This window comes from Eptesicus fuscus, chromosome 3, assembly GCF_027574615.1.
Source record: "Eptesicus fuscus isolate TK198812 chromosome 3, DD_ASM_mEF_20220401, whole genome shotgun sequence".
NCBI classification, from domain to species: domain Eukaryota; kingdom Metazoa; phylum Chordata; class Mammalia; order Chiroptera; family Vespertilionidae; genus Eptesicus; species Eptesicus fuscus.
Genome location: NC_072475.1, coordinates 9,149,499 through 9,173,898, shown reverse-complemented (window position 1 = coordinate 9,173,898; position 24,400 = coordinate 9,149,499). Strand labels below are relative to the sequence as shown.

Here is a 24,400-nt window from a genome sequence, read left to right as displayed (position 1 = left end):
AGTTCATTTTCTTCTTAGTAGGGGCTCCTTTTCCCTTTAAAGTCAAGGCTGAAATTCCTGGCTATGATTTTGCTGTGTAACTTTGCAAGATGTCACCATTTGGGAAAACAGGGGGAAGGGGACATGGGCTCTCTCTGTTATTTATTACAACTCCATATGGATCTATAATTATTTAAAAATAAAAAAATTAATTAAAAGATGAATAAGCCTGACAGATGACAGATTATGTAATTAAAAAATAGCTACCCAGATGTAAGAAAGTCCAACTATGCAGTGCAGAGTAGTTTATTCTGCTTTATTGCTGTATCCAGGTAAACTGTTTATATACAATTGTTTGAATTCTCAAAACTTTTATTGACTGGTTGATCTCGACTCCTTCCCCACATCACAGCCAGCTGTTGTCTCTACAATGCCATTCATAGACAGTCCAAACTCAGTAGCTGTCAGGAGAAAGCATCCTTCCCCATCCACAGAGCAGTGGGTAGCCCGGGGGTTGGCCTGTCCAGCTGGGCTCTGCGCTGCAGGGGGTCCCACTCCTCTCTGGTCCTCCTTGGTCACCTTTAGAATGAGAAGCCCAGACTGGAGGGTTGGCCCCTCGCAATACCTATTCCAGGAAGGGTGTCCAGGAAAGAATGAGTATTGGGGGCACGGGGGATACTCTGGAAGGGGTGCCAGGAGGTGGTGAGTTGGGGGCGCCTCTTCAGGGTAGGGGGAAGCAGGGCTGGGTGGGCCAGGGTTGGGCGGAGTGCTGCTGCACACAGTACAACAGCAGAGACTCTCTCAGCTCCTTCGAGAGGGGACAGGGTCTCCGTGGGCCTGCACACAGACCCTGAGCACCCTGTGAGCAGGTGTGACTGGAGCCCATGGGTGGGGACGCTCGGGGGTCAGTACTGCTGGGCCATCCCTCCATACCATGGTCTGCCCAGGGACCAGGTCTTGCTCCCTCCATGACTCTTGCAGCAGCTACCCCCACCCTCACATGTCTGAGGAATACATTATTAAGCATAAAGAAACACTTAAAGCTACAGTGACTAAAACACAGGTTCCATTCCCCAAAGCGAGGCTCACTTCTAAACATCCGTTTCTGCACATCTCTAGATTTAGCGATTACACTATCAGCAGCACCTCCGGAGCCTCCTGAAGCCAACACCCTGGCTCCTGTGGCTGCTCCAGACAGCAGGGCCACCCACTCTTCCCTTGGAGAGCTGCCTCCAGGTTACAACGCCCCGGAGGCACTGTCACCCAGGCCTTGCCACGCCCTGTAGCCCTGGCTGGCTCTTCTGGGAGCAGTGGTGATCAAAGCCTCTCCACCTTCAGCCCTCCAGGCATACAGCTCCCGTGGGAACCCTGGGCCTTGTATGGCCAGGAAACTTCTAGAAGCCCTGCCTGGCATGGCAGCTTCTGTCAGCTGCGGGATTGGAGAAAGGCGTGGTCCAACCAGAATTTTATCTGACTCTACACATGCCAGTTAGAAACCACCAGGGGAGGGACGGGAGGGAGGAAGCCATGGGTCCTCAGGTCCTCATTGCGGGGGCAGGAGGTCATGGAAAGACTACTCGCTGGGTATCTGTGCATGCCTGTGCTTGTGGGCAGGACCTGACCTGTTCCAAGGCCGTATCATCCAGCCCAGCACCCAGCTCCTGTGGGCAGGGTCCTTCTCACTGAGCCCTCATGAGGGTCAGTGACCTACCTGCTCAGGGCCCTTGTGCCAGTCAGTCATCTTGCTTTCCCCCTCCCTTTTCAAATAGCAGCCCCCTGTTGCTCCCCTAGGGGCTGCACTGCTGGTCTGGCCCATCCCCCAGTTGGTCCCCAAGCCCATGGGCCAGATCCCTCAGGTGGGACCTATACACAGGCAAGGAGAGGAAAAGACAGAGGCCCTTTGCTTTGTCCCTTCAGTTTGCTGAGCAGGGCCTGTGGGGTTGGGCTCCCACGCACTTGTGGAGACCTGTGTGGAGGAGCCAGCACAGATTGAGGGGAACATGGGGGGAGTGCTCCAGCCGGGGGATGTGCTCTCTCTTCAGGTCTCCTTACCTTCAAAGAGCCGCTCCAGGCCCCACTTAGAAGCCCTTTTGAAGGCCTCGAGACAGTCCAAGGCTGGAGCAGCAGGTGGCCACTCATGCACAGGGTCCATGGCTGGGTTCCTGGGAGGAGCGGGGGTGGGGGGGGGCGGGGAGGGAGGGGAGAGTAGGGGCTTGGACAGGCACCCACACACTAGGAGGCCCAGTAGTCCTCACACAGCCCTGGTGGGTCTGCTGAGCACACACTAGTCTCTGGACAGATGACAACCCAGGCCCCAGTGCTCCTCATGTGTTATGGGCCTCACTGCACCATGGGCAGGCTCAGTCCAGAGGGGTGAGCTGGCTGTGGGGAGTAGGGAGAAGCACAGGCACAGAGACTGTGGGTGTCCTCACGTGGGACCTGCTATTCACTTCTGGGGGAATTCAAGAGGGCAGCCACCTGGGAGGGGTGCAAAGACGCACCCCTCCCCCCATCTGTCTTTGTTCCTCCAGATATGAGGTCTGGGTCCTGTGCACATTGGCCAGACTAAAACGACCTCCTCCTGCGTGCTGCGCATTGCAATGGAGTTCTGGCCTTCAGGGCCTCTCTAGATTAGCTGGCGCCAGCGGGCCCCTCCCTTCTCCCGCTGTCCTCCTCCCTGCATGCTTCCCACAGCCACCAGCTACCTGCCCAGTGGTTCAGCCTGGGACCTGCAACGCTGCTCTCCCCAATTAACTTTCCTTGCTGAGAGGTGGGGAGGGGTGTGGATAACCCTGGTCACATTTGAGCACCACACGCTCCCCACTTCCCCTACAGTCCCTCCGCTTCCTGCTGCTCTGCACAGAGGTTGACTGGTTCATGCTCAGTCCTGACGGGGCAGTGAGGGGATTCTGGGAAGCACCAGTTGAGCTGGGTGGGGGGCTTGCTGTTTGTGACCCCAAGAGCAGGTGTCTGTGCCTGGCTGAAGTCCTGAGGCAGCCACCAGACCGAATGTGGGTCAGGCTGTGCTTGTGACCCGCACAGGCTGCCGCTGGCTGTGAGGGGGAGGGAGAACTCGTCAAACCCCAACAGTCCTGCCCTGTCTGGCACAATGACCAGTGTCTCTGGCTTGAGTTTGGGGACTAGCCAGGAATGGAACGTTTTAAAAATGAGTCTAAAAGAAAAGAGGGCACGAACTTGCTTAGGATGGCAGGCGGGGCAGGCAGACGGCAGGGGTCACGCGGCCGGCACTCATCCAAGGAGCGGTCACAGCTGGGGTGGGGGTTGGGAGGGCCTCCCTCCAGGTGGGTAGGAGACAGCTACAGGACCGGGCGTCTTCCCCTTGTGACCCAGGCGCTGTGTGGGTAGGCGCGAGGGGACTCGGGAGGGGACTCCGGGAGGGATGGTCCAGCAAGGGCTGCGGCTAGAGGGGGCTGTGGGCGAGGTGGGGGTGGTCCTGTAGGAACTCTCAAGGGGGCTGTGGCAGGGGCTGTCCAGCGGGGGCTGCAGCCGGGGTGGGGGGAGTGGTGAGGGTGACCCAGCAGACTCCGGGAGGGGACTCAGGGAGGAGTAGTCCAGCGGGGAGGGGGCTGCAGCCGGGGCCCGAAGGACGCACAGGGGTGGGCGGGTGCTCCACATTCGGCGCCCAGACCTGCTCCACCAGGGAAATGCGCGAACTGGGAGGTGACGGGGGCGGGCCGGGTGGGAACCAAGACTCGAGACCGAACCGCACGCGTGTGTGGCCTAGACTCACCTCCAGGAGCGCGCCAAAGGGCACCCTCCCCGGGGCACAGGGGGCGTGGCCAGCTTCTCCCGGCAGCGCCCGCGCCTGCAGCCGCGGGGAATTTTGGTCGCTTTTCGTCCAGCGCAGCTAGTACGAATGGGAGCTGGTTCCCCGGCGCTACTGCCCACCTCTCAGGTAATCCACCTGCAGGGCCGGGGATGTAGGAACGCGGGCCGGAGACTGGCCGGGGGCGCGGGTTCCCGGTCCCAAGGGGCATGCAGGGGGCGCGAGTTGTGAGTCTTAGGAATGAATGCAGAGGGATGCGCGGGCCCGGGGCGCAGGGTAAAAGCAGGTAGCACAGGCTCTGGTTCTCAGGGGTGAATGCAAGCCGGGACAAGGGGATCCTGGTGAGGCGCCCGGGCTGCGGGTGCCTGCGGGTGCCTGCGGGGGTCTTGAAGTAAATGCGGCGGGAGGGGGGGGATCAAGCATGTCAGAGGTGAATGCAGGGGGCGCAGGCTGGGACCTGCGTGCAGGAAGCTAGGCGCACAGTGATACAGGCCCGTTCCCTCCAGCTGTGACTGGGCTCCACGCGCAGCACGCACCTCTGCCCCTGTCCACGTGTTAGCCCATCCCCCGCCTGCTGCCACCGCGGCACTTCTGTTCCGTGGTCCCGGCGCGCGCACGCTCTGCGATGCGGCAGGCTTACCTCGGATCAGCTCCCCACCGGGTCCAGCTCGTTGGTGCTGTGAGCGCTGCCGCGATCTTCCCCTGGCACGAGCAGAGAATCACGGGGACATGGCGCGCGCTCTGGCACCTTGTCGCCGCGTTGTGGCTGTGGAGCCCTCTGGGCGCGCGCTGGAGCTTGTCCCAGAACCTGCACGGCGTGCCTGCAGCCCTTTCCAGAGTGGGCCCTTCCAACCCTTGAACTAGAGACTATTCCCAAGGGTCCTGTTTACTTCCCCTGGAGAATCCAGCAGAGTGGCCCAGGTACACACTGTGTGGTCATATAGTAGGGTGCCCAAGTTGAATAAGACTTAAGGCAGGTGAGCCCCACCCAGGGTACAGGTTAGAATCTGAGCCAGCTCAGAAACCCAGAATGCATCTAGACGGAGCTATTTTCCACGCTGCCCAAAGTGCAGGAGGAATAAAGTTCATATAGCTGAGATTGGGGCACTCTGCCAAGAGGTGACCAGGTGCCCCTTGCCCCTAAAGGAGATGGAGGGCCCCCGGCAGCCCAGACTGAATCTGCAGAACCAGGAACCTCTGGCCCAGCAGAATTGCCTCCCTCTGTAGGTCTGGGAGCCCTGTACCCAGGCCCCAGCGTTCCCAGATGGAGTGTCACCCAGATGCCTCTGTCGGACTGCATCCCTCCACCCTTTGTCCTCGTGGCTTGGCACTGCTAAATTGCTCTCTTTCAGAGGGTGCCTTGGTGGATTTAATAACCCCAAATATTAGTTATCTGTGCTGGGCAAAGGTGATCAACACCTCCAGGGTGTTTTAAACTTGTAAGTTGGGTGACAGTGGGTTTAATTTTACTCCTTGGGACACAGAACTCTGTCATATAACCTGGGAGGGTGCAAAGATTTTGTTTCTTTTTTTACCAGTAGGTGTTTTTTAAAATGTGAGAAACCTCCCTGGGTAACCTGGGAGAGTAGTAGCTGGTTTACTTTTTTTTTTTTATTTTTTATTGATTTTTTAGAGAGGGAGGGAGGGGGGAGGAGAGATTGAGACATTGATTGGTTGCCTCTGGTACATGCCCCGACTTGGCATCAAACCTGTGACCTTCCGTTGCAGGGGTTGACGCTCCAAACAACTCAGCCATACTGGCCAGCGAGTAGTAGCTGGTTTAAAACACAAAATGAGAGAGGTGGTGTTTGCTTTTGTTTTGCTTTTGGGTCTCCAACTTTCCTAGGTGCTCGGAGGACAACGCCAGGGGGAGCCACTGGTGCTCCACACTCCCCCAGGGCAGGTGCAGAAAGAGTCCAAAGGGGAACTGAAAGTGTTCTGAGGTCAGACGTACAGGTCTTGGGGAGGCCGCCCCATGATCCTCTGGCTGCCCCTGAAGAGGCCTCAAGTTGCAAGGGGCTGGGGTGGGGTCAGGACACGTGGGGTCCAGGCCTGGCTTGCTGCTCACTGGCCCCGAGCGTGGGCACCTCACTTGCCTTCTGTGCCCATTTCTGTGCTGTGTCCCTTCCCCTCATCTTCCTGGAGCCCAAGGCTGGGCCGGGCCTGTGTGGAGTAGAGCAGTCTGGGCTTTTCAGGCCGAGGACTTTGAGTTTTATCCAGGGACGCTGACTCCCTGCTAGTGTTGGTGATTACACTCACGTGAGCTGAGTAAACTGACAGAATAAGACTTAAGGCAGGTGAGCTCCACTCTGGACAGCAGGGCCCAGCCTTGGTGACTTCGGGCCTGGCTTCTGAGTCTGCTCTTTTCTTAAAAAAAAAAAAAAAAAATGTTTATTGATTTCAGAGATGGAGAGAGAAAGAGAAACATCAATGATGAGAGAGAATCATTGATCCTGCTCGCCTCCCACTGGGGACTGAGCCTGCAGCCTGGGCATGTGCCCTGACCGGGAATCAAACCATGACCTCTTGGTTCATAGGTTGACGCTCAACTGCTGAGCCACACCAGCGGGGCCTGCTCTTTCCTTTGAACATCAGTCCCCACACAGGTGGCCTTTCCTCTTGGAGACGCCGAGTAACGGCTAAGCCGCCCACTGTGTCCTGGACTGGAAATCTGTTAGCATGTTTTGGCTCTGTGGTGCTCCACATTTTTTCCATAGTTAAAAATGGACTTCAAATAAGACCCTGGATTTTTGGCCACCGCTCCTGGGATGAGGCCAAGCTCCTCAGCATGACCCTTTTCTGCCCAAGCTCACTTTGCAGTTTACCCGGCCATCCAGTCTTCACTTTTTCCACAAGACTTTGCAAGAGTGTGTACAACAGTGTGGGAAATGCATAGGAGAGAGGCACATTCCCTAGGGCATATAAACCTCAGTCCCAGGGCCATCCTTTAGTTCAAAGACATGTAATCACTAACTGCCCCAGGGAGTCCCAGGGTGTACTTTTAGTTGTTCTTGCCTGGCCTGCTGTGCCGGCTCGTTATGTAACTCAGCAGGAAGGTGGGGGCTTGTGGTAATTATGTGACCCAGCAGGTTGAGCCCTGCACTGGGCAGTGTCCCCAGACTGCAGAGGTGGAACTGGAGGGCTGCCTGTGAGGTCAGGTGCTTGATGGGTCAGCCCTGGGGGTGGGGTGGGCTGGGAGGGAAGGGGCAGAGTTTGTAGGACTCTGAGGAGGTAGTAAGGTTGCTACCACCAGAGGCCCTTGTGAACCCCGTCCCTCTTGCCCTCTCTCTGTGAGGTCCACCCGTATTGAGGGCTTCCTGCCTCCCCACCTGCTCTGGGCTCTACCTCCAAACCCTATCTGCCCAGTCTTGTGCATGGAGTCCCCAGAGGCCAGTAGGACAGTGAGAGCAGGATGTCTCAGACACACCCCTCCTGGGGAGGGACGTGTGCCCTTAGATGTCTCCACAAGGCTGGTGGTTACCTCTGTTAGAAATAAGGCGAGCCCCCCAAGTCAGGGGTTCTGGTAAAATACAAAACACTCGGGAGCCAGGCAGCAAGGCAAACATATTTACTTCTACGTAGAAGGGTGCACACACATGGTCTGGAAGCGCGTGCACACCAAGCAGGCAGTCTGCTCCGATTTATAATTCCTTACGCACATGACCTGTCCTTTGCTTTTGATTGGAGCTCAGGCGCACAGTCTTTCACAATTGGCTAATTCAAAGGGAGGGGTTGGCCTTTGCTGTTTCAAGATGGCAGCCCCCAAGGGAGCTGCAAGCCATGCGGCCAACGTGGCGGCTGCCAAGTCACATGGTCCGAAATGGTGGCTGTCTAAACTGTTCTTTGACAGAAAAGATGACTTGTTTATTCTCACACCACATGGGACCCAGGAAGCTCTGGAGACTCCCTGGTCTGGGTGGATGTGGCATCTGGATTGTTGAGAGCCCCATCCAGGTTGAGAGCATGGGACTGGGGCCTGTGGGCCCCTCTCCCCAACTCTGTATGAATGTGGGATCCTGACTGAGTGAGAGAGGGAAGGTGGCCCTTCAGCCAAGTTCTGGGGAAGAGGGGAGGTGTCTGTGGGCTGCTGAGTTGCCCTGACTCTCTGCTCTTCCCTCCAGGGGCAGCATAACCTTCAGTCCCTCTAAGACCGTGTGGAACCTGGGCAGCATGGCATCCTCCAGCCAGAAGGTGGAGAAGCCAGTGTCCCCGGAACCCCAGCCAGAGCCTGGGCCGGGCCGCGAGCTTCAGTCCTGGCGGTGCCTGGTATTCTACCTCTGCTTCTACGGCTTCATGGCCCAGATGCGGCCCGGCGAGAGCTTCGTCACCCCCTACCTCTTGGGCCCTGCTAAGAACTTCACGAAGGAGCAGGCATGTGGACGTGGGGATAGTGGGCAGGGGTTCCCCCTGAATGGGGAAGCAGCAGGGGTTGTTGAGGTTAGGCAGCCATGTGGTGTCCTGGGTCCTGTTCCCAGTCCTTTAGGGGGCACTGAGGGGCCTGACTCTCACTTATTAACCAGGCCAGTTAAAGACTGACAGTGACCGCAGAGGGGGTCCGAGGCTGCCACGGGTCTCTGAGGGAGGAGTGCCAGGTGGGGAGAGTGAGCCCACCTGCCTGGCATCTGCTTCCAGCAGAGACTCAGCAGCTATTTGCCTAAGGAGATTATTGAAGGAATTTCCTTCACTCGCAAGGAGGACAAAGGACCTTGTTGATAGCTGACTAAGTAAGCTTATCCCAGAGGTGAGTGGTGGTGGGAGGAGGAGGAGGCAGGACAGGCTGTAGCCCTAGTGCTTTCCTTCTCCAGCGTTTGCTATTTCCTTTTCCATAAAATAAAACCAAGAAACTCAGAGGCTGTTGGTTGATGAGGCGCTCAGTCAGGGTGCCCATCCAAGCTCTGGTCACCACCCTGCTTTCCACCTGAGGACCCCGGCACTGCCCCAGAGCTGGTCCCGGTCAGAGCGGGTCCTGATCAGAACTGGTTCTGGGCTGTTCACCTCCATTCCCCCAGCCTCCTCTGCCCTTCCCATGTGGCCACCAGCCTCCCCACCCCCTGTCACCATAGCTGGATCTCCCTGGGTCCCACTGTGCCTTTGATTTCTTCGGGAAGCCCCTGCCTTTCCCTGGCATGGAGCGGGGCCCTTACCCCTTGCATACCCTCAGATTGTTTAAGTCCAATGCAGTGTCTGTGCGAATGAGGCCTGTCCCCTCCAAGTAGCCATCTTGGAGATAAGGAAATGGCCGCGTACTGACCCACACGAACTCAGAATCTGTCACTGCGTCTGATCCCATGACCAGTGCTGACTGCTGGAGCTGGTCACTTCCCAGGTGAGGCTGGGTAGGGGGCTGGGGCCTATGGGGCTGTCTCCTGTGCCCCCCAGACCCTCCGGGACTCCTCTGAGTAACCATCCCTCACGTCCCTCACTCACTGGGCAGCCGAGGGCTCTCTCCTTCCTTAGAACACTGATCAGATCTTAAAGAGGGGCCATCGTCTGCTGTGATCACAGGAATCATCATGGATACAAAGCTCTAGTAAGATAACAGGAAAAAATCTCTATAGCAAAAATTTTACAAGTCCCATTCACCTGCCCTCTCTGGTTGCACATTAAATGATTATATAGTAGGTTCCAGAAATGAAGCCATTCCCCCAAGCTTGGGTGTCATCAGAGAGACGACAGGCTTGTGTCTGGGCATGAGCCTGCCTGCCGGGCCTGGCTGGGGAGAGTTACCCACGTGGGTCAGAGACTGTCTTACAAAGGGCGCACCCTAGGGGATTCAACCCGGTGTGTCTGCTGTCAATGGGTCACCCCGAGGGACGATGCTGCCGTATCCTGGACACCGACACCTGCTCCCTCTGCCCGAGGCCACAGCTTCCAGTTTCCCTCTTGCCCCTGTTGACCTTCTGCCCATCTGATAGCTACATGAGTTTCCTCGATTTCTGCCTTGGCGTGTTTCCTGGCTGTTCCCATGCCAGGGCTGTGAGTAAGCCAGCTGGAGCAAGAGGGTCCAACCAGCCTCGCCGTGGGCCCCGCGTGCTGATGGGGCTGTACTCTGGCCCTTGGTTTCCCTCTGTCAAATGAGGCCTTGGAGCCTGCTGGCCTCTTGGGGCTGAGGGCTACCTGTGCTGGTCTTAGCAGACAGTCACGCTCACGGTGTGGTTCTGGTGAGGGGGCTACCAAAGGGCATTGGTGGCTACGGTAATGAGCTGCATGGGGTCACGAGCCTGCTGTCCCACAGGTCACCAATGAGATCACGCCGGTGCTGTCCTACTCCTACCTGGCAGTGCTGGTGCCCACCTTTCTGCTGACGGACTACCTGCGCTATAAGCCGGTGCTGCTCCTGCAGGGCCTGAGCTATATCTCTGTGTGGCTGCTGCTGCTGTTTGGCCACTCCGTGCTGCACATGCAGTTCATGGAGTTCTTCTACAGCCTCACCATGGCCGCCCGCATAGCCTACTCCTCCTACATCTTCTCGCTCGTGCGCCCCGCCCAGTATCAGCGCATGGCCGGCTACTCGAGGTCCGCAGTGCTCCTGGGCGTCTTCACCAGCTCTGTGCTGGGCCAGCTGCTCGTCACCGTGGGCAAGGTCTCCTTCACCACGCTCAACTACATCTCGCTGGCCTTCCTCACCTTCAGCCTGATCCTCGCCATGTTCCTGAAGCGCCCCAAGCGCAGCCTCTTCTTCAACCGCAGTGAGCCTGCCCACGGCGAGGCCTCGCCCTCGGAGCTGGACAAGATGCACCCTGGCCCTGGCCAGCCCACGGGCAGGAAGCTCCGCGGGACTCTGCTGGCGGGCTGGAGGGACTGGGTCCTCGTGCGCATGCTCCGTGAGTTAAGAGCTAGCCTGCGGCTGCCACAGCTGCGCCTCTGGTGCCTCTGGTGGGTCTTTAACTCGGCCGGCTACTACCTAATCGTCTTCTATGTGCACATCCTGTGGAACGTGGTCGACCCCACCAAAGACACCACCAAGGTCTACAACGGTGGTGTGGATGCCGCCTCCACTCTGCTCGGTACGCCCCAGCCAGCTCCGCCCGCTCCGCCCGCCCTGCCCGCCCTAGGAGGATGGCAGACAGTGACCGTCCTGTCTTCCCCAGGCGCCATCACCTCCTTTGCCGCGGGCTTTGTGAAGATCCAGTGGGCTCTGTGGGCGAAACTGATCATCGGAGGCGTGACAGCGGTGCAGGCAGGGCTGATCTTCCTCATGTACAGCACGAGCAGCATCTGGCTGTGCTACGTGGCCTTCGTGCTCTTCCGTGGCTTCTACCAGTTCCTGGTGCCCATCGCCATGTGAGTTGGGCTGTGTGGGGTGAACGAGAGGCTGAGCAGCGTAAAGCAAATTTGGTGGTGGGAGGAGCGGTGAACCCTGGACACCTTTAGCCAGGGACGCAATGTCCCCTTGTCCATAGCACATACATCCCAGCTGCCTGCCGTGGCCCTGAGACTTAGCAAGGAGCCCTCCCGTGCGGCATGTTCTCTGCTCCTCCCGCCAAGGCCACTTGGTGTCCACAGGGACTGGTCCTCGTGAAGTTTCTCCTCCCAGCCTCCCGCCTCGTTTCCCAGGCCCCAGGAGCTGCTGCGGTCCCATCTTGGGTAGCCCCATGGCCTTCCTCACCCTCTCTGTTCCCACTGTGGGGAACAGCAGCTCCTGGCCAAGGAGTGACCCGGTATCCCAGCTTACCTTCTGTCCAGGACTCTCTTGTTGCCCTCATGTTCCTCACAACCCTGGGGGCCCTCCTGCATCTGCCCAGGGACATCCTGAGACCTGCCCACCAGCTCCCCTGTACTTCCAGAATCTTCCCCTGCTCATGTTCTGCTTGCTCCTATGACCCTCTGTGTTCCTTTGAACTGACCTTTCACAAAGCCACTTATTCACACCATAGTGCTCACACCATATGTGCTAACACCACAAAGGCACACACCACACATGCTCACACCACACATGCTCACACTACACGTGCTAATTCCACACATACCCACACTACACATGCTCACATCATACAGGCACACTACACGTGCTCACACCACATGTGCTCATACCACACATGCTTACACCACACGTGCTCACACCACACAGGCACACACTACACGTGCTCACACCACACAGGCACACACTACATGTGCTCACACCACATAGGTACACAGAAGCCTGCCTCTCTGTGCCTCCTGCACCTGGTGGGTGTGTCTGTCACCATGGTCCCCCTGCAACCCCCAAAGTGGGGCACCTTCTATCCTCCTTCTACTCACACCCATGTTAGAAGATCCTTCCCCACCTCGTCTTCAGCTCGGACAGTATCCTCTGTCTCCTGACCCATTGCAGTTCCCACCTCCATGGAGTGGTGGCCTGACTCCCCTGTGCCATCTCACAGAAGCGCCCGGCACACGCTGCCCTGCCCACTTTCGGCCTGCACCTGCCCTGGGCTCAGAGCCTGGGTCAAACCTAGTGTCCTTCCTGTCCTCCTGAGGGCCAAGTTGCCAGACACCCTGACCACACTCCTGGCAGAAGACACCTTTCCATTTAGCTGGCCAAATGCAGGTGTAATTGGTCCTCTTGGTGACCAGTGACATGCCACATAGCTAATCCCCAACTGACGGGGATGACGCCTTCAGTATTTTGCTATGACAAGCTACACTGAGATCACTGTCCTCTCAACCTGCATTTTCCTTTCCAAATTCTGATGATGGCTTCAGATGTTCCTAGAAAGGAACTGGCCAGGTCAAAGGGCATGTGCTTTGGTAGAGAGGGGGTGTTGGTAGATACGGCAGATGCCTGCGGGCAAGCGGGCTACCCTGTGACCTGAGGGCAGCTTGCCTTTTCTTCGTGCTGCTGGGCTGGCTCCTCCCTGGTGTTAGTGGACACTTCACACCTGTGGGCTCTCTTTCTGCTGGGATTTCTTGTTTTCCCTCTTTATCCGTAGCACACTTGCATCTACCATATGTGGTAGGTATGTTATGCTTTGCCTTTCATCCTACTTACAGAGTAGGTGTGCCATGTGAAACACTCGTGCAGAGGGTGTGGCGTGTGGGTGGTGTGGCATTTGCTGTGCGGGTGGGACCTGACATCCTAGGAATTAATCTGTCCTCTCAGACCTTTGATTGACATGGCCTTTTCTCAGTTTGTGTGCAGTCTTTGTCATGGGATTGCTCATTCTGGCATTTCATATATTTCTTGCTCCTCGGACCTCAGTACAGCTCTTGGCCTCGGTCATTCTCTTTAAAAGCTTGTTGGGTATTTTTATTTGTTTAGTCTTCAGAACTTTAGAATATTTCTTTGTTTTGTTTTTTAAGAAATAATTTTTAAAAATATATTTTATTGGTTTTTTACAGAGAGGGAGAGGGATAGAGAGTTAGAAACATCGATGAGAGAGAAACATCGACCAGCTGCCTCCTGCACACCTCCTATTGGGGATGTGCCCGCAACCAAGGTACATGCCCTTGACCAGAATCAAATCTGGGACCTATCAGTCCGCAGGCTGAAGCTCTATCCACTGAGCCAAACCGGTTAGGGCTAGAATATTTCTTTTTTTTAAATTGACTTTAGAGAGGAAGGGAAAGGGAGAGAGAGATAGAAACATCAGTAATGAAAGAGAATCATTGATCAGCTGCCTCCTGCAAACCCCCCACTAGCAATTAAGCCCACAACCCGGATATGTGCCCTTGACTGGAATCGAATCATGACCTCCTGGTTATAGCTGGACACTCAACCACTGAGCCATGCTGGCTGGGTGAGAACTTTAGACTATTTCTTGTTTAGTCATTATTTTTAAAGGCACTTTGGGAATTTTAATTGGAAGTACGTTCAAATGTTAATTTCTTTGCAGAGGATTGGGAGCTCTGAGAATATTAATTCCTTCTTCTCTCCTTATTTGTTTAACTGTTCTTTCTCTAACTTATTGAATCACTTAATGACTTTAAAATCATTAAAGACTCTACTATCATTAAGGACTTTAATTCTAGAACTTTCCTCATGATGCTCTGCCCGTTCTCCTGAGGATGATTTTCTGAGAATGCTGCAGTGAATGAGTTACTCCGTGCCAGGGTTACTAGGAGACTTGTTAAATGTCTTCCCGAGTTTGCATTTGACACCATTTTGCACTCACTTTATGAGTCATTGAGGGAGGATGCAGTGGGTGGCCGGGGTGCTGGGCTGGGTTTGCTGGTCTCCAGTGGCCTTAGTAGGCATGGCCAGTCATCAGACCACATAGCTGTTTCTGGCAGCCAGTGGCAGCCTAGATGTCACCTTTGTACTTGTGGGCACTTCTTGTCCCTCCCAGCCGAGGCTGATCTTGGCCTGCTTTCCCTTTAAGTTTTCAGATCGCGTCCTCTCTCTCTAAGGAGCTCTGTGCCCTGGTCTTCGGAATCAACACGTTCCTCGCCACTGTTCTCAAGACCATCATCACCCTCATCGTTTCCGACAAGCGTGGCCTGGGCCTCCAGGTCCATTACCAGGTCAGCCCCTGCGTTGGGTTCGCTTCCTCAGGGAGCGAGGACTCGGTAATGGGTGTGGGGGGGTGTGGGTGAGGGTGGGGATAGGGGAGGTGTCTGGGCCAGGGTCTCCTGGTGTTTACCCAACCAGCAGCATTGTCCCTTCCATGGGCCCCAGACCACAGATCTACTGAGGTCAGGGGGCATGCACAGGGCGGGCCGGGTGTCTCCTGCTGGGTACACTAGACTTACTGAGTTGGAGCAGGAGTATGAAGTGAGAGGCCCCAGGCAAGGAGGGAAGGATCAGAGGACTGGCGCCAGGGAGCCATGATCTGGCATCCGCTGTGCCGGCCTGTCCTGCTGCCTCCTGGGGCCCAGGGTGGAGCTGTAACGCCGCCCGACTCCACTTGGAACATGAGGCCTCTTATGAGTCTGGATGCAGGTCATTTCTGGAGGTCTTCCTGGCCCTGGGCATCGCCCAGGATGGCTGAGGGCCTCCTCACGGGAAGGGCGGAGGTGTGCCAGGAGTGAGTGGTGCGTGGGGCTGTCTGGAGGGCATGAGCCCTGTGCCCAGGGATGGGCGGGTTGAGGTCTCTGGTGCAACATCACTACCAGATTATTGATTTGTTAGGGTCAAGAAACAGAAGCTTCCCTCCCATCGGGTCCCTCAGGCTGCTCTTCCATGTCCACACCACCAATTCCTTTCACTTCCCCAACCGCGCGACCACATCTGTACCCGCGGTTTTGCCCACTGCGTTCTTTTGCCTTCCTGTGTGGCAAGTTCTGTCTCGATCACCCCCTTCTGGCCCAGAGAACCTCCTTTAGCCGTTACTTTTACTCCTGAAGGCTTCTGGAGTGACAGGGTTTTCCCAACAGGTGAAAACTGTGCCACTTCCTTGTGGCCTTTGTAGTTGATGATGAAAAATTCTGCCATTCTAATTGTTCTGCCCCTAAGGTGTCATTTTTTTAAGTGGCTGCATTCAAGATTCTTTTCTTTGTCTTTCGCTTTCAGAAGGTTGACTGTGGGGTGGGGTGTCCTTGCCACTGGGGATGGGTGGGAGCAGGGGATGAAAGTCCTGAGTCCGCGGGGGGTGGAGTTGGGTGTCGGCACCAGCGGTGGGTGGGAGTGAAAGTCCAGACATTCCCTGTGAGCTCCCCACGGGGCCTTGAGCAACACTCCCCCATGGGGCAGGGGCCTCCTTACAGCCTGGGTGACGAGGGTGGTTCTAGCTGGAGCAGGGCTGTTCCATCTGTCACCTCCTGTCCTGCTGGGTGTCCCCCTCCTGGTCCTCTGGTAGAGAGAGCAGCTTTGTTGGGGCTTTTTCTCCACACATGTTGCCATTTCTGGGTTGCTGGCATCTTTCGTTTCAAAATACCTGCAGCAAAAAGGAAATTAAGCCCGAGACTCATCACACGTCACCATGCTGTGCCTTGGGCTCTGGGGTCCCAGCTGGGCTGCCCGCCCTCCCCCACCCCTCCAGTCACTTTCTGTTGTTACTCTGTGTGGCTTCCAGGGCTTCAGTCATACTGGGGAAGAATAGGGGAACCATGTGACTCCATCTTCCTGGAGCAAAGTCCTCCACGGTTCCCTTCCGGCTCTGCTTTCTAAATGAGCAGGGTTCCTAGAGGGCTGAGGGTGCCTGTGTCACCAGGGCCTCAGGGAGGGACTTGAGCCCGGTCTGGCCCACAGTCGCCTCCAGACCATCCGGACCTCCAGGCCCCCGGGTGCTCATGAGAATCGGGAGGGACATTTTTGTGGGCGGGGTGTGCATCTCTTTGTGTCACTACTGGTCCGTTTTGCCTGTCACCAGGGCGGCCACTGGCTCAGTGCGTGGGGCTGCCCGTCCTTGACCGGCTCCACCGCACGCACGGATGTCTGCGAGCCCTCGGCAGTGTGGGAACTCTGCCCATGGTGCGAAGTGCACACGCGTGGTTCACGCAAAATAAGCAAAGCACTGGGGGTAGATCACAGAGGCCACACAGAGACAGCAAAAGTGCCGGGGTTCTGTGAGAAAGTGGTGGGAGCTCCCCCAGGGCTGTGCCGTGTGGCGGCAGGAGCGTGGAGGGCAGGAGCGTGGAGCGTGTGCAATGTGTGACCTGCTCCTGGGCTGGCCTCTGACCCCTAGTGCCCACCCCACTCTTGCAGTGTTCCCGTGGCCTCTGAGCAGGAGGGAAAGAGAGGGAGGATACACATCCATGTGGGCTGCCTCCCAACTGTCCCTCCCCTGTCCCCCACCCACTCGTCTGCCTCCCCTTCCCTTTCCAAAGCCCCCTCATCTCCCTGGCTGCCCCTATTCCCCACCCCCACTTGCACCTTTCTCTGTTCCAGTTCCTGGTCTACTTTGGGTACTTTGTGGTGCTGTCTGTTGCCTACTTCTTGGGAGCTGTGCTGGGGACCCTGTGGCACTTCCTGGGGAGCCACCACCAGCCCCTGCCCCTGGGCCAGGAGCTAAGGAGCCCCTCGGAGGAGAAAGCTACTCAGGTACTGAGCCCGCAGGATGGGGCCCTCAGCAACCTGCAGCCCGAAGCCACAACCCTGGCCCCGGAGGACAGTGCATGGGCCGCAGCACCAGTCCTGAGGGACCAGTGCGAAGCCAAGGCCTGACCTGCCCTCTCTGTGAGTGGCCAAATTCTGACACCAGAGGCAATCTGCTCTGCATCCTCCAGCATCCTCACTGAGCTGGGCCCTGGCATCTCAGAACTGTCCATCCCTGGCAGGGTGCCGGTCCCTGTGAGCCTGGGTCCTGACATCTCAGAACGTCCATCCCTGACAGGGTGCCGGTCCCTGTGAGCCTGGGCCCTGACATCTCAGAACTGTCCATCCCTGACAGGGTGCCGGTCCCTGTGAGCCTGGGCCCTGACATCTCAGAACTGTCCATCCCTGACAGGGTGCCGGTCCCTGTGAGCCTGGGCCCTGACATCTCAGAACGGTACATCCCTGACAGGGTGCCGGTCCCTGTGAGCCTGGGCCCTGACATCTCAGAACTGTCCATCCCTGACAGGGTGCCGGTCCCTGTGAGCCTGGGTCCTGACATCTCAGAACGTCCATCCCTGACAGGGTGCCGGTCCCTGTGAGCCTGGGCCCTGACATCTCAGAACGGTACATCCCTGACAGGGTGCCGGTCCCTGTGAGCCTGGGCCCTGACATCTCAGAACTGTACATCCCTGACAGGGTGCCGGTCCCTGTGAGCCTGGGCCCTGACATCTCAGAACTGTCCATCCCTGACAGGGTGCCGGTCCCTGTGAGCCTGGGCCCTGACATCTCAGAACGGTACATCCCTGACAGGGTGCCGGTCCCTGTGAGCCTGGGCCCTGACATCTCAGAACTGTCCATCCCTGACAGGGTGCTGGTCCTCAGAACCAGGAAGCTGGGTGTTTGGCATTGTTTGAATTCCACTGTTCACATTATGGTACCAATGAACAATGGGGCCCCTATGACACACACCTCGAGGGCCACCTACCTCGGCCAGGGGTGTCTTAGCTTGCCCTGCGGTGTCCTCAAGCCCTGCGCCTCTCAGGCCTCACATCCACACTACGCTCTGTAGCCTGCTGGGGACACTGTGGCAGCTGCCGGGCATTGTGGGTTGGGTTGTGTCCCCTGCCTACACATGTCCAGTGGTGGGGTTCCACATGCCCACCAGGCCTCCCCGCCTTCACTCCCCTTGGGAGGCAGATCCCATTGGTCCCTGGGGACTTGGGAGATGGCCCCCTGTGCTAGCCCAAGTGACACCAGCCCCTGCAGGGTGTCGTGGGCCCTGTAGGGTGGCGGTGGGGGCCTGGGTTCCCTGGGCTCATGGCTAAACTGACATTTCTAGTTGCCCAGGTGCTCACGTTTTAAACACTGCTGTGTTCCCTTTTTTTTTTTTTTTTTTTAAACGGTCGTGAATGAGAACCCTTATTGGGCCTCTGTTTCTGTGGGAGAAGCTGGTCCTGGGGCAGGCAGGTGTTTCCCCGCTGGATGAAGCGGGGGTGCTGAGGTCTTTCGGAGCTGGCTCCTGGGCCCTGGGCCCTGTCGTCCTTCCGCTTCCTGATGTGGGTTAACCCTGGTCCGCCTCGCTGGTGATGGAGGCCACCTGGGCTGCCCACACACCAGCCCAGAGGACATGCCACCTGGGGCTCTAGGAACCAGTCATGTGAAAATGTAAGACCTGAAACATTAAATAAACCACATGACCTGTGAGGGGCTCCTGATTCCAAACTGGTGGTGTGTGTGTGTGTGTGTGTGGGGGGGGGGTGCTGGGGTCTATTGGGAGGCCAAGAAAGGGGACCAGCCCCTGTCCTAGGCACAGAAAGGGACCCAACCTGGGCCCACCATGTCCTTGATGTTGCTCCTCCCATGACCCTCTGTCCTCATGCCGAGTGGTGGGGTCCGGTGGAAAGGCCGCAGCTTGGAACCGGCTTGGCAAGGAGGGTCAGGAACACTCCTGGCCTAGGAAGGGCTGCTGGAGCTGGCTGAATGGGGCATCTCGGGGCACCATGAGAGTCGTGGAGAGTGCACAGGGTTGGCCCAAGACATGGCCAATGGTGTGGGCCAGACTGATGGATTGGTCCCCGGGGTGTCCACACAGGCCACTGCTGGCCCTCTGACCCTGCTAGGAAGGCAGCACGGAGCCCAGGGCCCAGCACCATTTCCCAATTGTGCTTAGAGATCGAGCAAGACTTCATGGATTGGTTGGGGGGTTGGGGAGATCTCCTCTGGTCACTGACTCCACAATCAGGGCTCTGTGCCTTTGCACTGGGATAACCCCCCGCCTCGCCCCCTACCCCCCCAAGCAAGAACACCATCAGCAGCTGGCTCAACTGCTCCCTCTGAGACCCTCCATTTGCACTGTGCTGCTCAAACCCGGAACCACCTTCAGGCTCCCAGAACCGCCTTTCTCTGCTCCTAAGCACCTTGGCCATGAGGCAGGGGTGGCATCTGTTCCCAGGGCACAGTGAGGCCTTCTCTGTGTAGTGTGCACAGCCCCTCGGGGTCAGACACCTCCCAGAGCCTGGCCGGCTGCAGCACCTGTGGGGAGAGCATGGTGGTGCTGGGTGTGAGCCCAGGGCAGGCCACCTGCATGGGCCTGGGAAGCCTGCTGCCCCAGGGAGACCTGAGAGGAGAAAGGTCATCCACATACACCTGGTACAACTGTGTACACCTGGGGATGTCCATACCCATGCACAGCCGTGTGTATCTTCATATTGCACACCTGGGCTCCCTCAGGGCCCACCCACTTGGGTGTGTGGGGACTTAGGCTCCAGAGAACTGGTCTCAGGACAGTGCAGGCCACCTGCAAACCAGTGTCTATGTACATAGATGTTTTTATTTGGAATCAAAATAGCTCCAGGACTAGCTCCTCTGGTTTATGGCTGCAGCGCATGGACAGCAGACCTCTAGGGGTTGGGCTCTGGCCTGCCATCCCTCCCAGCATGGCCACCAATGGGGACACCTACCAGCTCTCCCAGAGACACACATGCACCTCAAAATGTCTCCCGAAGTTCTCCAACAAGGACAATGATGTGGGTTTTGAGATGTACTGTTATGGATGGCGGTGAACAAGGCAAAACAAATGGCCTCATTCACTCATGAGCATGGAGCTAGTCTGTGGACATGGTCCAGTCCTGTCCTGCCCCTGCTGCAGCCCCTCCACCGGCCTCCATCCAGGGCTCAGCAGGAGGCAGTCTGGCCAGGGACTTGGAGTCCTAGCAGATGCTCCCAAGCAGAGCTTGGCCTGCATGGGTGTTGGGAACTCTGAGCCTGGAAAATGGGGACTGGGCCCGGCCAGTGTGGCTCAGCTATTGAGCATCGACCTATGAACGGGGAGGTCATGTTTTGATTCCTGGTCAGGGTACATGTTCAGGTTGCGAGCTTGATGCCCAGTGTGGGGTCTGCAGGAGGCAGCTAATCAATGATTGTCATCATTGATGTTTCTATCTCTGTCTCCATCTCCCTTCCACTCTGAAATCAATTAAAGCATACACACACACACACACACACACACTAGAGGCCCAGTGCATGGATTTGTACAGTGGGGTCCCTCGGGGGATGTCAGACTGTGGTTTTGGCCCAGTCCCCACAGGCCAGGCCGAAGGACCCCATTGGTGCACGAATCCGTGCACCGGGCCTCTAGTATGCATATAAGATCTTTGGTTAATCTCTTCCCCCTGCCCCCTCCCCCTCTGGGGGACTGGGGTGCACATACTGCTCAGGGGAGTGAGTACTAGAGGTCACAAGAGAACAGCCAGGGCGGAGCATTATCTCAATACGTTGCGATTCTGCTTCCTGGCAATTGTAGACAAGTGCAAATAATCTCACAAAAAGTCTTGAGAGAGAGAGAGAGAGAGAGAGAGAGAGAGAGAGAGAGAGAGAGAACAGGGCTTGGTGCGCCCCCTGGTGTCTAATCTGAGGACAGCGCCCTGCATGACCAGGAGAGGCCAGCTGGGGCTTGGAAGTGGGCAGGGCAGGAGAAAGAGTTGGCACCAAGCTTTCTGTTTTAAACTTTTTAAAAAATACACTCTTTGGCTTTCTTTTATTTCTGGAGGATTACATGAAATGTGAACCACACAGGAATGTGTCCCAGCCAGGTCCCCTGTCTGGAGTGCTGGCTGCCGCTCCCTGCCCGGCACTGGGGCCTCTCCGCTCGCCCTGCCGCTTGGCCTCCTCTCTGGCCGTCGGTCCATACACCACGTGAGCTGGCAGAAGCCCTACTTGGAGGAGGTCATGAAGCTGTTCTCAATGCAGAGGACGATGAAGGCGTTGTGGCAGCTCACGGCTTTCTGTTCCAACAGCCTGCCCGTCAGCAACGAGGAGGCCTGGCCCGTGGCTGTTGCGGCCTCAGTCCGCCACGTCTCACAGTAGCTCTCGGTCAGCCGGCGCCCGCTGGGGTCTGAGCCGTGCCACACACTCTTCTGTGGCCTGCAGGACACAGGCTGTCAGTCTCCCCGGGGCCCTCTCCTCCTGGGACAGAGGCCACCCTCAGGCAGAAAAGGGCAGAGGCTGCAGCTGGATGTGGAGGTGGTAGCAGGGACTCGGGCCATCCCTAGCCACCGGGCACGGGTGCGCCCCGTGCTGCCACTGTTTTGGGGGGCACAGTACGGGGAGCAGCCTCTGTGACCCTGATGACTGGTCCCTTGGGGCTGGGTGCTTCTCCGTGAGGGCGGGGCACCTACTTGTCTGACACATGAGCCACCTTGGAAGAGCATGCACTGGGGGAACAGGCACCCTCACACCAGGCCGGCAGAGGGACGAGGGATGTGAGGGCAACCTGACAGCTTCCACCGGTGTTTGAAGTACACACATCCTCCAACTGGGAAATGCCATTTGGGGGAATTTATAGGAGCAATCACTCCCTGTGATGTCTGCGTGACAGACAGTGAGAGCTGGGTGATCCTGGCAGTCCCCTGGGGCACCCACCATTGGCCAGGCTCCCAGACAGCAGTGTGGGGGGTGGGGAGGCCTGCCCAAGGAGCAGACTGGTGAGTGTGTTCGTACAGCACACGAAGAATGCTTTGTATCATTAATGCTCGTCTGGATCTTGTGAGTTTTAAACAGTGAGCACGTATTAGGTAGAGGGTCAGGCAAGTCAGGGAGGTGCAGCGTCAGGGGCCTGCACTAGGGCCAGTAAGATCCAGAGGGCGCCCCCCTCCCCCCGCCCCAGCTACTGCACTCACGTGGGGGGCACTTACCAGGCGGGGTGCTGCAGCACGTCTCTGCCGTCAAAGGAGAAGATGCGGGCCCCCGGCTTCAGCTGGCCCTGGGAGCCCGAGAACAAGGCCTCCCAGTTGGGAAACAGCTCCTCGTCCTGCGGAGGGAAGTGGGGCGGTTTACCCATCTCTGGTCACCCCCCGACAGACGACCATTGGCTGGGCGCCTTAGCAGACCAGGCACCTCCCCGACCCTGGACCCCGGGTCTGGGACGAGTCCACCACCTGTGGTCCTGAAACATCAGGAGCATCGGCAAGCACACGGTGGTGGCAAAGAGCCATGAAATAAAGCCACGTGAAGGGCACTGTGGTGCAGGGGCCTTGCTGGGTTCTCAGGGGTGTGGCCAGCCCAGTGCCCTTACGCCCCCCCCCCCCCGACTCCCAGGTCCCTCATCCCAGCTCTGGGAGCCCCACACACAGGGCAGTGCACCCACCCTGAGGTTGACGATGGGCACGGTGGCACGGTCGGCACGACGCACAATGCTGTAGAGGTCCTGTAGGCGCGACGACAGGAAGGCACGGAAGGTGCCCGCCAGCCCCGCCGCACGCGCCTGCTGAAAGCACTGGAGGTCGGCGCCACGGATGCCACGCAGGCCGCCAGGCTGTGGCCCGTTGAGTGCGACCAGGTGCAGCTGCAGGAGAGTGAGTGGCAGTCAGCTGCAGTCAGCCGCCAGTCTGGGCGCCCCCTCCCCGCCGGCCCTCCCTCGGCCCCGGCCCTGCATAGACAGTAGGGTTGAGTGTCAGCACAGACAGGGCTTGGGAGAGCTGAGTGCACCCACTGGGGCCCTGGAGAACCAGCCTGGGGCCCTTCAGCCCAGGGCAGCAGAGGTGCGGGGGCCCAGAAAGCAACGCCCAGCCTGGGAGTGGGCGGTGGTCAGCTTGAAGCGGCCACCTCCTCCATCTACCTCCTGAGCAAGTCCCTGTCCTCGGGCCTCGCCAGCCACCTCTGTGAAAAAGGCTCTGCGGGGCCCCATCCCCAGGGACCTAAGCAGAGACTGGCCTCAGAGGCAGGTGCCAGAGGGCAGTCCCAGGCCCCGAGAACCCTCCCTGGGAGCTCAGGGGCGGGTGGGCACGTGACCCCGGGGCCACTCACCACCGGCTGGAAGTCCTGGTGGGTGTGGGCGGGAGCGCCAGTGGGGTGGGCTGGCCGGGAGTGCACGTAGGAGCCGTGATGCGGCACTCCAGGGTAGGGCTGGGGGTCCAGCAGGCGTGGGGGCCTGACCAGGATGTCATCTGCCCGCCAGGGTCGTGCGGTGGAGGGGGGCAGTTCCCACCGGGGGTGCGGGTTTCCCTCGTGCAGCTGCACCAGGGGGGGCTGCAAGGCGGCCACTTCGTTGTCCTGCAGATTGAGGGGTGGAGAGTAGGTGGGATGGGGGCTCCGACACCTGTCAGCACCACAGGGAGGCCCCCTGGTGCCCCTCAGGCTCCGCTCTCCTGCCTGGGCCTAGGTTCCTGGCTACCCGTCCCAGAGCACCCCTGTTCCTCTTCACCCCAGCTTGTGCTCTTGGTGGGGGAGCCCGGCCATCCTGTTCATGCCTAAATCAGGTGGATGTCCTCTGCTCACACACCCCTGGCTCCTGCACACCCGAGCCACCTCCTTGCTGTGGCCTGGGGGGCCTCAGGCGACCACGTCCCCTGACCTCGAGGCCGCCTCCTCGCTGTAGCTCAGATGCCCGGTTATGACACGGCGGGCCCCTGCTCTCAGTTCCTCAGGCCTTTGCTCCATCCCCACCGCAGAGACAAGGTGACCTTCAAATCCCAACTCCTGCGCCCCCACCCACTTCCCAATTATTTATTCCCACAGCGCCAAAAGCCTTAGGACACACCCTATAATGTATTACTGTTACCTATATGCCTATTACTAGGTACTTAGTACCCATAGATAGTTTATATTTATAGTTCATATAATTAACATATACTAGTATTTACATAAAAGATTTGTATCTGTATAACTATACTTCATATCATGCTTCAAATATTGACAAACCTGTTCTCTTTACTGCCCGTCTCCCCCATGTAATGTAGCTGCAGGGGGCAGTGGCTTTGCCCCTTTCCTGCCCAGCTGTACCTCATGCCTAGAACAGTGCCCAGCGTATGGGAGGGACCCAGGACTATGTGCTGAATGAATGAATGAATGAGAGAATGGACTCCCATTCATTCATTGGACTGGGCCATATGAGAAGTCATGCTTTTTCAAAGGAGCCTACAGCTGTGAGACGTAAACTCAAGTACTCACTTCAGCCCATTCATCCCCTATCTCCGTCTCCCGTTCCCCCTCCGTCCACCCTAGAAGGGTCTGTCCGTGTGCCCTACTCTCTGGATGGAGGACAGCAAAGCCTCAAAGGAGCAGCGGATTCTGGCCCCAGGAGCCTGGGGAAGATGCTGGGCACCATCTCCCCAGCAGGGGAGGCCCCAGGATGCTAAAGCACTACTGGTAAGTGTTGTTCCAGAAACGTGAGGCAGAGTGCAGCCACCACTGCATGCCCCACACGCCCTGGCCATCCACCAGGCTCGAAGGCTTGCACCCCA

General features: G+C 57.8%; 2 protein-coding genes and 1 long non-coding RNA gene across 5 annotated transcripts in view; 1 reads left to right on the top strand and 2 right to left on the bottom strand.

The window, feature by feature from the left end:
* Positions 1-306: 306 nt before the first annotated feature.
* On the bottom strand, positions 307-3,399 carry LOC114233023 (uncharacterized). Its single transcript, XR_003619131.2, has 3 exons — positions 3,175-3,399; positions 2,032-2,141; positions 307-558 (listed from the first exon to the last, which is right to left on the bottom strand). It is a non-coding gene; the product is annotated as an uncharacterized LOC114233023 (long non-coding RNA).
* A 340-nt stretch (positions 3,400-3,739) lies between these two features.
* Positions 3,740-23,974, top strand: SLC19A1 (solute carrier family 19 member 1). Of its 2 annotated transcripts, none has more exons than XM_054713623.1 (6): positions 3,740-3,895; positions 7,888-8,137; positions 10,002-10,773; positions 10,858-11,050; positions 14,068-14,209; positions 23,897-23,974. In XM_054713623.1, exons 2-6 carry the CDS (start codon positions 7,937-7,939, stop codon positions 23,948-23,950), a joined length of 1,362 nt encoding a protein of 453 aa, XP_054569598.1. In that variant the 5' UTR covers positions 3,740-3,895; positions 7,888-7,936; the 3' UTR covers positions 23,951-23,974. The 2 variants fall into 2 exon arrangements, with proteins under 2 accessions (XP_054569598.1, XP_008143871.2); XM_008145649.3 differs by lacking the exon at positions 23,897-23,974 and adding an exon at positions 16,515-17,144.
* Positions 20,664-24,400, bottom strand: part of COL18A1 (collagen type XVIII alpha 1 chain) — an 86,635-nt gene continuing 82,898 nt past the window's right edge. For both annotated transcript variants that reach the window (XM_054713622.1, XM_028151765.2), the window contains 4 exons: positions 22,965-23,210; positions 22,306-22,503; positions 21,854-21,969; positions 20,664-21,083 (listed from right to left, as the gene is read on the bottom strand). In XM_054713622.1, the coding sequence (XP_054569597.1) occupies positions 20,873-21,083; positions 21,854-21,969; positions 22,306-22,503; positions 22,965-23,210 (771 nt within the window). In that variant the 3' untranslated portion in view covers positions 20,664-20,872. The remainder of the gene's footprint in view (positions 21,084-21,853; positions 21,970-22,305; positions 22,504-22,964; positions 23,211-24,400) is intronic.

What these genes read in the sequence shown, in the direction of transcription:
- SLC19A1 (XM_008145649.3), top strand. Translation starts at nt 7,937, where the DNA reads ATGGCATCCTCCAGCCAGAAGGTGGAGAAGCCAGTGTCCCCGGAACCC. An exon ending in AGAACTTCACGAAGGAGCAG is followed by an intron (nt 8,138 to 10,001) that starts GCATGTGGACGT and finishes GCTGTCCCACAG; the next exon opens with GTCACCAATGAGATCACGCC. An exon ending in GCCTCCAGGTCCATTACCAG is followed by an intron (nt 14,210 to 16,514) that starts GTCAGCCCCTGC and finishes TCTCTGTTCCAG; the next exon opens with TTCCTGGTCTACTTTGGGTA.